General features: G+C 36.0%; 1 protein-coding gene across 3 annotated transcripts in view; it reads left to right on the top strand.

The window, feature by feature from the left end:
• Positions 1–16,182, top strand: part of smarca4a (SWI/SNF related, matrix associated, actin dependent regulator of chromatin, subfamily a, member 4a) — a 71,681-nt gene that overhangs the window by 39,441 nt on the left and 16,058 nt on the right. For all 3 annotated transcript variants that reach the window (XM_051920577.1, XM_028823943.2, XM_028823942.2), the window contains exons 7-21: positions 1,316–1,442; positions 1,553–1,726; positions 4,568–4,741; positions 7,227–7,394; positions 7,630–7,680; positions 9,108–9,238; positions 9,360–9,414; positions 10,546–10,658; positions 11,602–11,749; positions 11,852–12,015; positions 12,308–12,374; positions 14,130–14,240; positions 15,142–15,384; positions 15,752–15,865; positions 15,975–16,082. In XM_051920577.1, the coding sequence (XP_051776537.1) occupies positions 1,316–1,442; positions 1,553–1,726; positions 4,568–4,741; positions 7,227–7,394; positions 7,630–7,680; positions 9,108–9,238; positions 9,360–9,414; positions 10,546–10,658; positions 11,602–11,749; positions 11,852–12,015; positions 12,308–12,374; positions 14,130–14,240; positions 15,142–15,384; positions 15,752–15,865; positions 15,975–16,082 (1,948 nt within the window). The remainder of the gene's footprint in view (positions 1–1,315; positions 1,443–1,552; positions 1,727–4,567; positions 4,742–7,226; positions 7,395–7,629; positions 7,681–9,107; positions 9,239–9,359; positions 9,415–10,545; positions 10,659–11,601; positions 11,750–11,851; positions 12,016–12,307; positions 12,375–14,129; positions 14,241–15,141; positions 15,385–15,751; positions 15,866–15,974; positions 16,083–16,182) is intronic.

Here is a 16,182-nt window from a genome sequence, read left to right on the forward strand (position 1 = left end):
ATGCACCATTGTCCCTGCAAGCACTACAGATTGTACTAATCACTAAAGCCACACAAATTTGTGTGTGGTTACATGGACATTGAAAACTGTAAGGCTAGATTATCAAATATCCTCCCTGTTTTTCTTCCCCTCTGTAGCCAGTAAGTAGGATTGTCAATTCACTCTGTAATGCTAGGTGAACATTCAGTCATGAGGCTGAGAGCATCCAGGTTCTCTTAACACTGCTGCCATATTACTGTGCACTACCTGCATAGCTTTGGAAATTCAACCTTGATTTTATCCAAGAGAGCATGTTTAGCCAGAATGCTAATGAACCAAGTAGTGCTACTCAGAATCTCTTAATTGTTGTGTGATACTGATTTTTACCAATACATCACACCCCTGTTTGTGTTTTTCATTTTTTTAGGTTAATTTGGGGCATAGATGTGAAGACATAAACAGTAATCAGTAGAGAGAAAGTTAGTTCAGCCCTGTGTCAGTTTTTACATTCAAAACATAGACAAACACAAATACAGTATGCAGTATTTCATGGACTCTGGCAGACATGCATACCACGTTTATGAAGAAACAACTTCAACTTCGAAAAAATACAATACTTACCCATTAACTTAATTATAGCGTTGTCTATAATTGTCTTACATGGTTCTGATTTAATAAAGACTTTGTGGGAATCACACCTGTTATTTAAAAATCAAACACAGTTTACCATGATACTTCTGCTCTTTCAAGGCAATGAAACGTCATTATTATTGCCACTTTTATCAGATTAGGGAATTAGTTCTGAAATAGATACATAATTCATACATGCTTTGGGAATATGATGTGATCAATCACTTGTTCATTGACATTGGTTTAATTTGTAGTGTCACTCTTGTGAATGAGAGATTTTAATTGCTTTTTAATACTACACCATACATAGCCTCAATAAAAGAATGGAGGCTTTGCATTCACCCACAAATTTAATTTACATGGCTACGATTGTGACCCATTCATCCATCTTTTATCTGTATATAATTCAGGGTCATGGGAAGCAATATCTTATTATGGCTGCACTGTGCCATCTATCATGGAGTGCCACACTGTAAAACGTCCACACTTTTGTCATATAGGCCCAAAATAGAGCCACCAGTTAATCTAACCTTCACGTCTTTGTAAAGCATCCCTTGCTTGCTTCTTGAATTTAATCTGTTGTAGCACAGATCTCTGTGAAATGCATTTTAGTAAGCAAAAGCTGATTAATAAAACTTTTGTAGATGCAAACAAATAAAAATTTGCTATGCTCAATGCTAATTTCTCGTACTTATTTTCTTGATAGGCTGCAGGCTAGGATTGCACACCGAATACAAGAACTGGAAAATCTTCCTGGCTCTCTTCCTGGAGACCTGAGGACCAAAGCCAATATTGAACTGAAAGCACTGAGACTACTGAACTTCCAGAGACAGGTACAGTGACTCTCCTCTCTAATCTGAGTGCAAAGGTGGAACACTTTTAAACTTTTATTTATGAAGCAGTCCAATCACTTTGCCATTTATCTGTTTTTCATTTTTAATAGCTTCGGCAGGAAGTTGTTGTCTGCATGCGCAGGGACACAGCTTTGGAAACTGCACTGAATGCTAAAGCTTACAAACGGAGCAAAAGGCAGTCTTTACGTGAGGCGCGAATCACGGAAAAACTGGAGAAGCAACAGAAGATTGAGCAGGAGCGTAAGCGCAGACAGAAGCATCAGGTAGTAACTTCTATTTGTTTTATGAACCACAAGCAGTAGTGTCTTAAGAAATGCGAACAAAAATGACAGTGCTTAAATATGTGTGCAAAATGTTATGTTCTTCATATATCTTTAATACATTCTAGGATTATTAGAAGTATGACTTAGTATTGGGATTTAGTATTGGGTGTATAAGCTTTCTTCTTGAGGCCTGTAATTGCTGCCAGTCTTTATTGCAGGAGCCATGTCAGCAATGGCTACATTGAGCCAGTGACAGACACACTTGCTTACATCTTTTGTTTAACCACTGTCCTCACATTTTGCAACATATTAAACCCCTGGCAGAGTAACAGGTTGTTTCCTTATTCATTCCATGTCTTTCATGTTAATGTCTACTTACCAGACATTCCCCACTTACAGGAATCTTTTGGAACAGGATCTCTCACGCATGATAAAACCCAAAACAGATTCATGTTCTCAAGTATTATATAAAACCATGTGAATATTTAATAACACACTGAAATAATTTAAGTAATTCTAGTGTTTTTGTCAAATTGGTTGGTCATGAAATCTTTCAGGGATGACCCTTTTAGTATTTGGTTTTGTAGACTGAGGTCGGTCCAATTATTTGTATTTTTATGGTTGGTTTGGTTTCTTTGTTTTTATGGCAAGATCATGCCTATTGTTCTTTAAGCACCACAATGAGATTGGACGTGTTCTAGTACCTCTCCATTGAGGTGATTATCCCTTTAATAAATAGAGCATGATATTTTATGTGATGTCTTAAGATATTCCACTTGGTAATGCTCAGGAAATCTCTGATGTTCAGTTGGTTTCATGGCTGCTTGTTTATGTGAAAGAATATGTTTTCAATTCCTCTGCAAATGGGTCAAGGCACTAAACGTTTAGCTGTAATGGTTGGTTCTTAATTGTCAATTTCATAATAAGTGGTGCCTATTGAAAGATTACATGGCCTTTCTAATTACATGACTGAAGAGAGGAAAGTATATTTTTACACTTAAAGAAATACTTTTCTAGTGATTTTAATACAGTAGAGAGCTTTAACACTAGAATTACCAGTTTCTACGAAAAAACTCGTAGATCCAGCCCACCTTAAAACCGTTCTCACCTCTCCGCCAGCGTCTTTTGTCTTTTAAATGTGCTGATTAAGACAAGCAGCAAGCAGCCAGCTATTCCATCCCCCACCGTCGCAGAACGTTCACTAAGTTTTTCCAGCTTATGCCTTGTTTGATTATCTGGTAGTGACTGAACTGTTGGAGTTTTTGAGTGGAAATAATAGATCGTTATTTGGAACATATGCATTTCATGTGTGTTCGTTTCTACAGTAATCTGTGTAAACACATTTTTAACACAAACGTTTTTCATATTTTAGTAGTAAATGACAAAATGTAGGCATAAACTATATAATGTAAGAAATCTGAAGTCCATAGATCAAGTAAATACTTTCACAAAAGTATGATATATAAAAGTGCTATAACAGCTTCTGTGGCATAGCGGTAAGATTTGCTGACTTGTAATCGAGAGTCCCCGGTTCGATCCCCACTCACTGGTATATTTGCCATTTTCAGTAGTCAGCTCCTCTTTTTCTTAATATTATACAGTACACACATACATTGGGTTTGCGTCTGTAACAAACGGTGTGCATTTATAGGACTTGTAAAAGTTAACGTTTTTTTTAACTTTTATTCTCTCTAAATCACGATACATACTACCGCGCCCCGACCCCCCACATTTACTATAATTTGGCCTCTACCATTTCCGTTTGGTACCTGTTTTCTCTGTTGGTCTTACTGGAAGGTAATTGCTAGCTTCTTTCCAGTCTAATGTGGTTGTAATAGATTGTGGTGCCCCTGTAGAATTTAATTCTAAGAAATCTTCTACACTATATTTTCAAAGTTTACTTGTTCCCAAGTGTGGTGAAAGTAGGTAAGTGGTCTATTGTAGTATGTGTTAAAATAAAAAGAGTGAGGCAACACAAGGTGTGTGAGAGAAAAGCTGTTTGGTCACAAAGATTCCCTCAGATTCTAAGGATATTTGCTAATTTGAGTTTAACATACATGTGGGAGGTTGATGCAGCTGTCTCTCATCTGACTCTTGGTATTTTTGATGCATTTATACTCACTGTGGATCAAAGAGGTCTGTGAGTGAGAGTTAAACAAGAATATAAGGATGAGAAACAGAAAGTAGGATCAGGGGATCGGACCATTGCTGTGGTGGATGGTAGGGGCAAAGAGAACAAAACACTGCTTGAAATGAAAAGCACTAAGCCCTTTTGAAGTACCTGCCTCTGTTATGTGTCCTCATTTGCCCTAGTTCATCTTAGTTTATGACAATCGATATCCTGTGTTCAAGGACGAATATGCCAGCTGCAGGCAACCCAGGCATCACATCAAGCAGCTCCAGTATACTGATAAGAAGAATGTACTGGTGCTTTTTACTTGCTAATGTACATTCTTTGTAACTCTTGGATGGGGCAACTCTTCTGGCACCCCATAACCTTGTTACCCTGGCAACACTTTATAACGCTAAATTTTAGATTAGTACTACATAAACTAATTCAAATAGGTTCATCCATTTTTGTACTTTGCTCTTCAAAACTTGTGAAATTGTGCAGCTGGTGGTTATTTGGTTACACATTCAAATATTAAATATGATTTTAAAATCCACTTCTCTTTTGGTTAATGCTTTTGCAGCATGTTTAAAACAATTTTTTTATTAGTTAAATTTGTTCTGCTTAGTGCTAATCCAGACATTTTGGTGGTTTAGAAGATTGTGGTTTGAGAGCTTAACACAAACATATTTTTATGACCCTCTAATATGGTTTGTTTACTTTTTTTCTAGGAATACCTCAATAGCATTCTTCAGCATGCCAAGGATTTCAAAGAGTATCATCGTTCAGTTACTGGAAAAATCCAAAAACTCACCAAAGCTGTAGCTACATACCATGCCAACACAGAACGTGAACAGAAAAAGGAGAATGAGAGGATCGAGAAAGAGAGAATGCGAAGGCTAATGGTAAAGACGAGGTTCACTTACTAGGCATTATGTTGTTTCTTTTGTTCTTCTCTCAACAATAGAAGGCTTGCAATGTTTTAGATCACACAAATGCAGCTCTTTTAGTTAAGATTTCTCTATATTGGCCGGTTTCTCTTTCAGAGTTTCTCTCTGTACTTAACGGTAGTTCTTTGTGGTGGGCTGCTGCCAATGGGACACAATTTGCTATTGTTTATAATGGTGGGTTACACAGTGAGTCGGTGCACACACATTCAAGCCCCCACCCAGAGTCTAACTCTGATGACTGCACTTGAGTCGTCATGGAGGGAATCACGGTGGGTTGCCAAGGCCCAGTACATGAAGAAAGTGGGTAGCAACAGCAGAAAAACTGAAAAACACTGTCTCTCATGTTGGCTTCCGTCCATGTTATTTTTGTCTTTGCCTCATGTCCTTCACCTCCAAGATAGACTAGCAAACTTGCAACTTTATATATATAATATATCTATCTATCGAGCAACCCATACACTAAGCACACTATATGCACACTTCAGTCAAGTACGCTGTCTTTGCTAGTATTCCACCACTGATTTTTTTTTCTAAAAGAAAATTTTGGTAACTATAGTCATCCCTCACCTATCGCGGGGGTTACGTTGCAGAGCCCCCCGCGATAGGTGAAAATCTATGAAGTAGAGACCTTATATTATGTATATTTTAAGGCTTTATAAACCCTTCCCACACTCTTATAAACCTTACCACCTTATTACATCCACTTACAACTCTTTTTGCGCCCTGGTTAAAGGACACTGTGGCCATAGATCTTATATTCTTTTCTTCCTTTTTAAATAAAAAGAATCGTGGACTCATTGATGCCGTAATGGCGTCCTACAGCGGTGTAGCTGTTCCCATCTTTCAACATATCCAAACCTTTTACCTTTTCGGCAATCGTTAGCATCTTCTGTTGGCGCTTATGCACGGGCCCTGAAGCAGTAGCAGATCGTTTTGGAGCCATAATGAAGGGCTTGACTATGCACAAAGATAAACACAAAAGTTAACTCTTTACACAGTGAAACACATTGATGCTGAATGAGTGAGACAAGACTTCCTGGTTAACTAACACAACGGAATTGAATTTGGCGCACCGTCACTGAGCCAATCAGCACACAGGAACTTAACTGTGTGCTGATTGGGTAGCTTCTCAGCCGTCTGCCAATAGCGTCCCTTGTATGAAATCAACTGGGCAAACCAACTGAGGAAGCATGTACCAGAAGTAAAAAGACCCATTGTCTGCAGAAACCTGCGAAGCAGCGAAAAATCCGCATTATATATTTAAATATAAAATCCGCGATAGTGAAGCCGCGAAAGTCGAAGTCTGATATAGCAAGCAATTGAAGAGCTCAGTTCCAAAATCAGCTAAGTACAAAAGATAAATTTTGGAGATAAACAGGAAAATCTGGGTCCGTAAGCAGATTTTGAAACTAAATCCCTAAAACTATAGTGCTACACTGTTGCAATTAGCAGGTTTTGAAGCTCAAACATATTTTCGGCGCATGACCAACTGCATGAAAAGTCACAATCACATGTTCGCTAAATTTTACCAAAAGGTGTAATTAGCAGATTTTGGAACTCACATCTTCAATTACTGTATATTGTCAAAAGATGTAACACACTGGTATATTTTAAGTTCCTAAAGAGAACTGTATGCAGGAGTAGTAGTTAGTACTTTCACCTACAGGAAACATGGGTTTGAATTTTGGACCCATCACTATGTGAGTGGTATTTGCAGTATTTGTAGAAAGCTCACAGAATCTTCCCTAAAGCTTGAAAGTCTAATTTGTTTCCTCTTAGTCCACTGCTCTCAATGGTGTCAGAATAGGTTCTGCTTATCCAAATCCCTATAAAAGATAACCCAAGTTCACAAAATGGATGAAAGCTTAAAAGAAGCATTTTTTTTTTACAGTGATCAGTTTATTTTTACCTTTACTGGCCAGATAACAACTGAAGAAAAATAAATATAAAGTCCAGGTGTTTTTATTGATTAGCTGTCTACATGTAAAAATGTAAAAAATATTCTGGTTGCAATTGACCATTTTTAGCTAGTCATTCATTCTAAACAGATGTGAAGTGAGGAGACAGTGGTAGTTACATAAAAAAGATTATTCTGTATGTATTTTAGTTGGAGGGAGTTGTTATCAATCTCTGTTGACCAGGCTTCCATTAGTGTTTTTGTTTTAGAATTTTGGATTGGCTTATAAGGTTGCAGACTAATAGAGAAAGTTGTTATTAGTAGGTAGTTTGGGGACACAGAGCACACCTTGTGTGTCATCCGTTATTAACCGTTAAGAACTGGTCACTGGGGTTAACTATTGAAAATAACATTAATTTCCTTTTACAAGGAGGATTTATTTAAAACCAGCCTCCCACTAGTTTAGGACACAGTTTGCTTGCTGATTTTTGTTCTCTACTGTTCTTGTAATACATTGTAATGTAACCACTTTCCATTCCTCAGGCAGAGGATGAAGAAGGCTACCGTAAGCTAATTGATCAAAAGAAAGACAAGCGCCTGGCTTACTTGTTACAGCAGACGGATGAATATGTGGCTAATCTGACAGAACTTGTTCGTGCTCATAAAGCTGCCCAGGCCCTGAAGGAAAAGAAGAAGAAAAAGAAAAAGAAGGTACTTGGTTTGAATTTAACTAGCATTTTAGAAAAATCTAGTAAAGGTCTGCAGCTCATAATGGGGCTTGCGCCTTGGTAGACTTTAGTAATTCTGCTTACAAATTTAATCAGGTTTAAAAATATATTTGTCGTCCTTTTACATGATTGAAAGTTGAAACTGGTGTACCTTTCTAATTAGTTATTTTTATAAAGTATAGAGTCCTTGTATAGCAATTTGTCTCCTTTAATTCTAGAAGGTGGAAAGTGCTGAAGGCCAAACCCCCGCTCTTGGACCAGATGGAGAGGTAGGTAGTAGTACTTGTAGCCTTTTATGGTTAGGATCAGGACCTTTTTAGTAAATATGTGCATATTCAGGTATTTGTAGGCTCTGAATTATCCAACAACTCCCCACATAACCCCAAACCCCCCCCAATGCATCGAGTCCACCCTTGTTTTTAGTACTGACACGATGGACACCACCTACTTGTAAAAAAGACTGTGGTATATATAATATAATATAATTCATTTTAGAGGTATAGTTTGTGTTCATATATGTGTATTTGTGAATTTTTTGTATTCCTACAATAGAAGAGGTGCTGCTTTTGACTTATTTTAATTGGCGAGGTTAACAAGATTTGAGTCAACTTGCTGAATTGGAGATGAGGACGTGCTCCTCATAATGCCAGATCATTAGTAGAGTCTCAGTCTCGGGTTATCACTCTTTAATTTAAAGGCCCTAATTTTGATATAATAAGTACACTTGTGAAATTTTGTAAGTGGCAGTGATTCTTTGGAGGTGGTAAATATTTAGGAGGATCTGGAGGCTTGCAGTTCAGGATGACAGTCTTAAGACCATTATGATTTGGGCATACACAGGAAATATTTCATTGAATGCTGACGAGTGCCTTCTACTGTACATGCAAGGTCCCTTTAATTATAATTGCAAGTTGGGTAAGTCTGTCTGACAGGAGGCAAAATGAAGAGATGTAGGTGTTTGTTAGAACAATGTGTTCATTCTTTAGCTACTACTCAGAAGAAGTAAAAAGACAAAAAAGAAGTTGGGTTGTAAAAGCTGTTAATTATAAATTGAGATATTACACTTAAACCTTGTATGACTATTGAGACCACAACTGAAATGCAGCATAGAATTCTGGGCAACAAGAAGCTGTGCCAAGAACACCAGACAAGGGAGTTCCTGATCTAAATGGCATTTGTGACTGTCAGGCCAAGGCAATTAAACACATTAGTTTGTGGTGGCCTAAACCGTGTCTTCATGATTCTCAAATGTATCAATCAATTCAAACCAGCAGTTGATATATTTTAGGACAGTGTTTCTCAACCACTAGGTCAAATGGGTTGTTCGCAAGTTCCTGTCCTTTAAAATGGTAGTGGGTCGCACATCATGTTACAGCAGGTTACCTAATCGATCAGTATTGCCGCACGATGTATTTTTGTTCTTAGCGCTGACAATCGACTTCGATTTACCAAGGGAAAACATTTCCCTAGACACTGGTAGATGTTAAGGGAAACTGCGTTTAGGATGGAAGAAGGATGCCCATCTTCATATGAAGCTTGGTAGTAATCTGGAACAAACTTGTGGGAAGTATAATTCAAGTGTAAATCTTGGCTTCTGATAATATCTTGATACTGGAACATCTTGACTAACAGCTAACCAATCTGTTTAATCAGTTTTATGTTTTACTCAGAAACTGCATCTTTTTCTTTTACACAGCCATTAGATGAGACCAGTCAGATGAGTGACCTCCCTGTTAAGGTGATCCATGTTGATAGTGGCAAGATCCTAACTGGCGCTGATGCTCCCAAGGCTGGCCAGTTAGATGCCTGGCTGGAGATGAATCCTGGGTAAATTGCTTCAGTTTGTAAATTGAGTTAAAATACAAAAAAAATACTTTGAATGTAGATTGTAGCTTCTTGCAAAAACAAATTTCCCTGTAAAATGTTTCATTTTCACCCTTTGTGATAGGTATGAGGTGGCTCCTAGATCTGACAGTGAGGAAAGTGGTTCAGAAGAGGAAGAGGTAACTAGCTCATTGTAAAGACTTGTTTTTTTTTTTTTGCCAGTTTCCAGGTTTTATTAGTTTTGTTTCTGCATTGTGTTAATTTGAAAGCATATTTAAAATTGATATTTTGTCTACATTTCAATCTTAGAATGGAGTTGTATAGGTCACACTTCATTTATGAATTTCATATATCATCCATTTACCCATTAATTTTTCTAAAACCACTTATCCAGAGTAGGGTAATGGGAAAGGTGTAACCCACCCCACTGAGCATCAGACATAAGACAGGTACAAAACTATACAGGTTACCAGTCAATCACATGGTGATCTTTATGTATCATAAATTACCTGAATATTTCATAATATTGACAAAGAATATTTACAGATTTTACTTATAGAGGTGTAAGGGATTTAAATTTGGTAACCAATCCGCCAGTGTTTTGTTTTTTGAGCTGTAAACATTTAATTCCAAATATATATGAATTTTTGTGCATACATATGTGTGTGTATATGTAGCTTCAATATTAAGTAACTTGAAATTAAAAGATAAAACATTAATGCAGTAGCTAAAAGTGAATAGCATAGAATCTAAAGTATTCTGTTTCTTTTATATTGCATCCCTCTCTACAAAATGTTCTTTTATAACTTGTTTGGGCGTTTTTCACCGTTAACTCTAAGCTTGATTGTCTTAGCAACTTCTCTTTAGAGTTGTTTTGATATTTCAGTTATTCAGCAGCACTTAAAGTAGGGGATATTTCACCAAAGAATTGGCTTGCTAACAGAGTTTAGTATTGTGTTGTAGCTTCAAAATCAATCATGTATCTGTAAAAATAAGAATCCTGAATACTGTGATGAGTTTTTAATTATTTAGCGACTATTAAATGTTTGATTTTGTTAATGTTGTATAGGTATTTGTTGCTTGTTAAACTAAGTGTTTTCCACAAGATTATTTTTACATATTAGAAATCGGGCTGGGCACTTGAGTGTTATTTGTGAACCGTGACCTGTCAAAACAACTAAATTCCTGTTAACCACATTTTAGTTAAGGACATTAGAAGCATTTTCCTAATTGGCAATATAGACGTACACATGGATCTTTGTTGAATCCTGCTAGTGACTTGGTGCTAAATGGTACATTATACGTTTCAGGAGGAAGATGAAGAGCAACCTCAGCCCAGTCAGGCTGCAGTGGAAGAATTGAAGAAGATTCCAGATCCCGATAGTGAAGATGTATCAGAGGTGGATGCCAGGCATATAATTGAGTATGATATTTTTTTCTGATTCTGCTTAAAGTGATTCTTTTCTTTAAAGTGATAGGTCTTTTTTGTGAATTTCCCCTTTGGATTAATAAAGTATCTATCTCTATCAATCAATCAATCAAGGATTTGTTCTGTGTAGAATTTGACTGATCAGATTTAAATCCCGATAGTTCCTGAACCAGATTTTGACATTAACTATTTTTCAGGGTATAGTACTAAAATGAAATACCTTGACCATTTATTGCTGCACTTAATGTCTAAACAGAACTAAAAGGTGTACTGTCTATTTACAGCATATAATATAAATTACTTGGTAAGCTAATAATTACCCGGGAAGCAAACGGCTACTTTTTAATCTGATATTTAACAGGTATTGTGATGAATATCTGCAACGTGGACCTCTCTTTTATCATGCAGAGATTTTCACCTGTATACTACATTATTCTAGTAGGTTGGGGGGACGCATTCTTCTTGCTCTTGATTTACTGAACTATTCTGATTTGTCTGAGGGTTAAAGTAAACCTTGTCCTTTCGTAAGGACAAAGGTAGAATGCAGAGATTCAGTTACAAAATATCAAAATGCCGAGCAAAGAATGATAAAGACACAAATGTCAGCATGTATCTAAAGATGTAGATTTCATTGTTAGTGACAGTCGGGCCTGTAATATGAAGTAAATTATTCAGATGTAATTCTGAAGGCCAGTTTATTCATTAATAAAATAACAGACATATGTCAATAAGACTGTCGTGCATATCAATAATTGAGAGTCATGTCTTTTGTGTTAATTTGTGTGAATTTGTTTTTTATGTATATGTATTCACATGTTGACTAAATTTTCCAGGGCTGTGGGTACATTCACTGAGCAAAAAGACCATTAATATTTTAATAAGATGAGCATTGAGTTATTGCTGGTTGAATAACTTCTTTCCTCCTGAAATCATTTAGGAACGCTAAACAGGATGTTGATGATGAGTATGGCAGTCAGGCTTTTGCTAGGGGCCTGCAATCTTACTACTCTGTCGCTCATGCTGTTACTGAAAAAGTTGAGAAGCAGTCCAGCCTGCTAGTGAATGGACAACTCAAACAGTACCAGGTAGGTTAACTTTTTTCTTTGTTTGTTTGTATGCCATCTACAAAGTTTTGTTTTAAAAATTAATTTCAAGTGTATTCCCACTTTTTTTTCTCTCTATGTCAGATCAAAGGTCTTGAGTGGCTAGTTTCTTTGTACAACAACAATCTAAATGGTATTCTGGCTGACGAAATGGGTTTGGGCAAGACCATTCAGACAATTGCTCTAATCACATACCTCATGGAGTATAAGCGAATCAATGGACCCTTTCTTATTATAGTACCTCTCTCGTAAGTTAGCAGTCATTTACCCCTTTTTCTGTAAAATTGCTTAGCAGACATATTAGATATATTTAGTATTCTGGTTGGAATAATTTATGGAGGTTTTTGTGATGGAATTGGACCATATTTAATATAATTATTAGAATTTCCCTGCATTTTATTAGTCTTGCTTAAATTGTTAGGTTACAGCTTGAGTTGTATTTTTAGTAATAACCTTAATTGTACAGTACATTTCAATAATAAAAAATAAATCAATAAGCACTAGTCATTGAACTTTTTATTCTTTTGTTTTGCCTTTCAGAACTCTCTCAAACTGGGTATATGAATTTGATAAATGGGCTCCTTCAGTTGTGAAGGTTTCCTACAAGGTAAACTATAAACTGTTATGATTATCTAGCATAGTTGAGAGAAGAAAGAGTATAGTATAATACTGCAAAATTTTTCAACATTGTACATCACTTAATGGGATCCATTGGTGTGTTTATGTATTTTTATATCAGTTTTGGTACATTTCTGAATTGTTACTGAAATTACTTAGGATGAACTCGTTGTTTTTAGAAAATAAATAACCTCTTGTATTGATTAGCATATGCAAGTAAGAAGTTCTGTGTACCCTGTACACAAGACGACAACAGTTTCAGAAATCTGTAATAATTTCTTTTGCACAAGGACATCCACTATTACTATTTAGTTAAACAGCTACTAAAGGTAACTTGGCCATGGCAATGCATTTGGTTTCATTTTGGCTCTCGCAGTGGTAGAGAGAAGTTAGTGCTTTAATGTAAATCATTCAGTTTGCAAACATTGACAAATGAAAATCAGGTACACTGACATACTGTAAAACGATAGCTTCCATATTAATTGTGTGTCCATTCCAATGTGTATTTTAAACTCTGCAGGATTTTTCAGATTACCATATTGTCTTCACACATTACATCCAGGAATAATCTTGTCTTATTTTTTTGGTTGGCCATTTTCTGTTCTTTTGTCACTTGAAACAACAGTGAATCTTCTGTCAAGTGGGGGTGGTTGGTAAGCCTCATAATTGCTTTTCCACCATCTTCTTCCCAACTACTGACTGATGTTATTATTCCCCTCCAGCTTGTAAGAGTGCTTGAGGGCTTATTTATATTTTATGTGGAGGGAGGAGGATTTTGAATTTTTCACAAACACAGAAGAAAGATAAGGGTCTGTTTTTACCTTTTGCCCATTGTGAGGTTTTGAAAATTTAGCACTTGGTTATCACTTTCAGATCCATTGATCGCACATCACCTCCAGTCATTTTATATCTGTTTTAATATATCCCATGAACGTCAGTAAAAATCCAAGAACCAAGGACACGACTAAAACTTCTACAGATAAGTGGAGTAGAACATTGTAGGATTTCGCTGTTGATCCATCAACACAGATGTCTTACCCATAACTTAATAGAAAAGTGTTTGATAATAACATCTAAACCTGATGTACTGTATACTGTATATGGAAGTTTAGTAGTTTATTGTGAAAAAAGCATTTAGTCTCCGTACATGTGCCTTTTATTTCCTGACATAATTTTTAATTCACATTGGAATATATTCAAACTTCAAACAAATACATTTTTTATATACGAGATATCCTGTTATAAGTTATTGGTTTGCAACCCAGCTACAAATCATTAGGACATATAGTATATCTCAAGGCGTCACTCTAAATTTAGATAAAGTAACATACTGAAGTATTCCCACTCTTACTGTGCAGAACCCTATCATATTTAGAATCTTATTTCCATTATTTAAAAAAATTTGCAAGTAAATAGGCCGAATGTTTTTTTTTTTTTCTTATTCAATATAATAGATCAGTAGTATATACCAGTATGATGAACATAATATCCGCTTCAGTTTCAGTGTAATCTAAAAGTGAGTAATCAAGTTTATGGTATAATCAATTTACAATACTTAATATATTGAAAAGCGTGAAATTAGAATATTGTGATGCAAGTACCAGGCTATCATTTTGTGGTACTTGAGTAATGTTTTGAGTAAGTTTGTAGATTCCTTCTATGTTTTTTTAATTTATTTTTTTGTTTTTTTTGTAATGTGTAATGCAATAATTTTAATACTATTTAAAATCTTTTCTACTTACAGGGTTCCCCAGCTGCCAGACGGGCCTTTGTACCTCAGCTCCGTAGTGGGAAGTTCAATGTCCTGCTGACCACTTACGAATATATTATTAAGGACAAGCAGGTTCTTGCCAAAGTAAGAAGTCCATATAAAGCATGGCTTAACCAGTCATATACTGCTGTACAGATTTGCTAGTTCTTACTAATAGAATGAGAATCTCCCTTTATTAGCTTTGATCAGATAATTCATGCTGAGCCATGCATGACTACTTAAAATGCACTTCCTTTTGCGTTAAAAATCAATAAGTTAGTGAGGAAAAATGATAAATACATTTACATTTTACATTTACATTTACATCATTTAGCAGACGCTCTTATCCAGAGCGACTTACAACAGTGCTTAGTAGTCTACGACTGTTCTTCAGTCTTTAAGGCTAGGATTAAATCTGTCATTAAACAAGTTACCGCTGACCAAGTTGTATACAAAACCCTGCTAGAAGAAAATAGTAAGTTAGTACAAATTTTTTTTTTTTTTTTTTTTTTTTTTTTTTTTTTTTTTGAAATACCAGCCAGTAAATTGGAAGATAGATTAAATTTTATGTTGTTGTATGAAGCAGGGAAAGCGAGTGTTTGTTCACAAAGAGGACTCATTATCATTAATGTATTTTGGCTCTCTTGTCAAACAGTCATTTGTTACACTGTCCAAATACAGCAGATTTTTTTAAACTGCTCCTTGGTCTATAAATAATATTTCTGTTTGTATTGCCCCAGTTTATATACAGTGAAATCCACTCTGTTTTAAATAATTTGCTCTTTTGACTAAAGGATGGTTTGCCAGGGAATAAATTATTTAATGGCCTGGCAAGATGACTACATTATAAAATTTCATTCAGTATTCTTGTCAAACTTTGCTGACCACTCTGGAAAGACGTCTTAGCCTAGAGACATAAGGGTTGATTGCTGAACAACAGCTCACTTGATGTTGTCATATGTGTGTATTGGTGTTTACTTATTTGCTGTTTTTTCTTCTATGCCAGATCCGATGGAAGTACATGATCGTGGATGAAGGCCATCGCATGAAGAATCACCACTGCAAGCTTACACAGGTCCTCAACACGCACTACTTGGCTCCAAGGCGCATTCTCTTAACTGGGACACCACTCCAGAACAAGTTGCCTGAACTTTGGGCTTTGCTGAACTTTTTGCTTCCTACCATCTTTAAGAGCTGCAGCACTTTTGAGCAGTGGTTTAATGCCCCCTTCGCAATGACTGGAGAAAAGGTCTGGACTCTCTCTTTTCACTTAACTCCTGAATTAGTGAAACTTTTATAAATCTTTCTTTTGTCATAAGCATATAATAGGCTTTTGTTCTTGACCTAAAAAACAACAGAATAACAATTAAATTGTCATCAACAATACATTTCCTTTCAAGTTAGCTTGACTCAATCATAGTGATTCCCAAGGCACAAACTCTTGGGATAAGAAGCTTTAACCACAAAATAGGCAGTGGAGAAAATCTGGAGAGGTTTCTTTTGGCTTTGAACAGCATTGCAGATTTCTTGAATTCAATTATATATACACAATAAATTTGACCAAAATATAAGGAACTGGTAGTTGTAAAAGATTAATTTGCTTTTGTATGTCAAAGGTGGATTTAAATGAAGAAGAGACAATACTGATTATCCGACGTCTCCACAAGGTGCTAAGGCCCTTCCTGTTGCGAAGACTTAAGAAAGAAGTTGAAGCACAACTGCCAGAGAAGGTAGAACACATGAGTGAAATTATACAAAGAAAAGTGTTATGCATTGTATAATTATACACACTTGTGTTCTCTGTTGTGGAAATAATAAGGTCATGTCTTTTTGTTTTAGGTGGAATACGTTATTAAGTGTGATATGTCGGCATTACAGAGAGTGCTTTATCGACACATGCAGGCAAAGGGGGTCCTACTTACAGATGGATCTGAAAAAGACAAAAAGGTACTTCTGCATGGTCACTTTAATGAACGTGTGCTTTGATTAGATATGAACTGTCTTTTAGTTTAGATTTTAAATTGACCAACAATACAAAACCACCAAC

This window comes from Erpetoichthys calabaricus, chromosome 17 (assembly GCF_900747795.2).
Source record: "Erpetoichthys calabaricus chromosome 17, fErpCal1.3, whole genome shotgun sequence".
Classification (NCBI taxonomy): domain Eukaryota; kingdom Metazoa; phylum Chordata; class Cladistia; order Polypteriformes; family Polypteridae; genus Erpetoichthys; species Erpetoichthys calabaricus.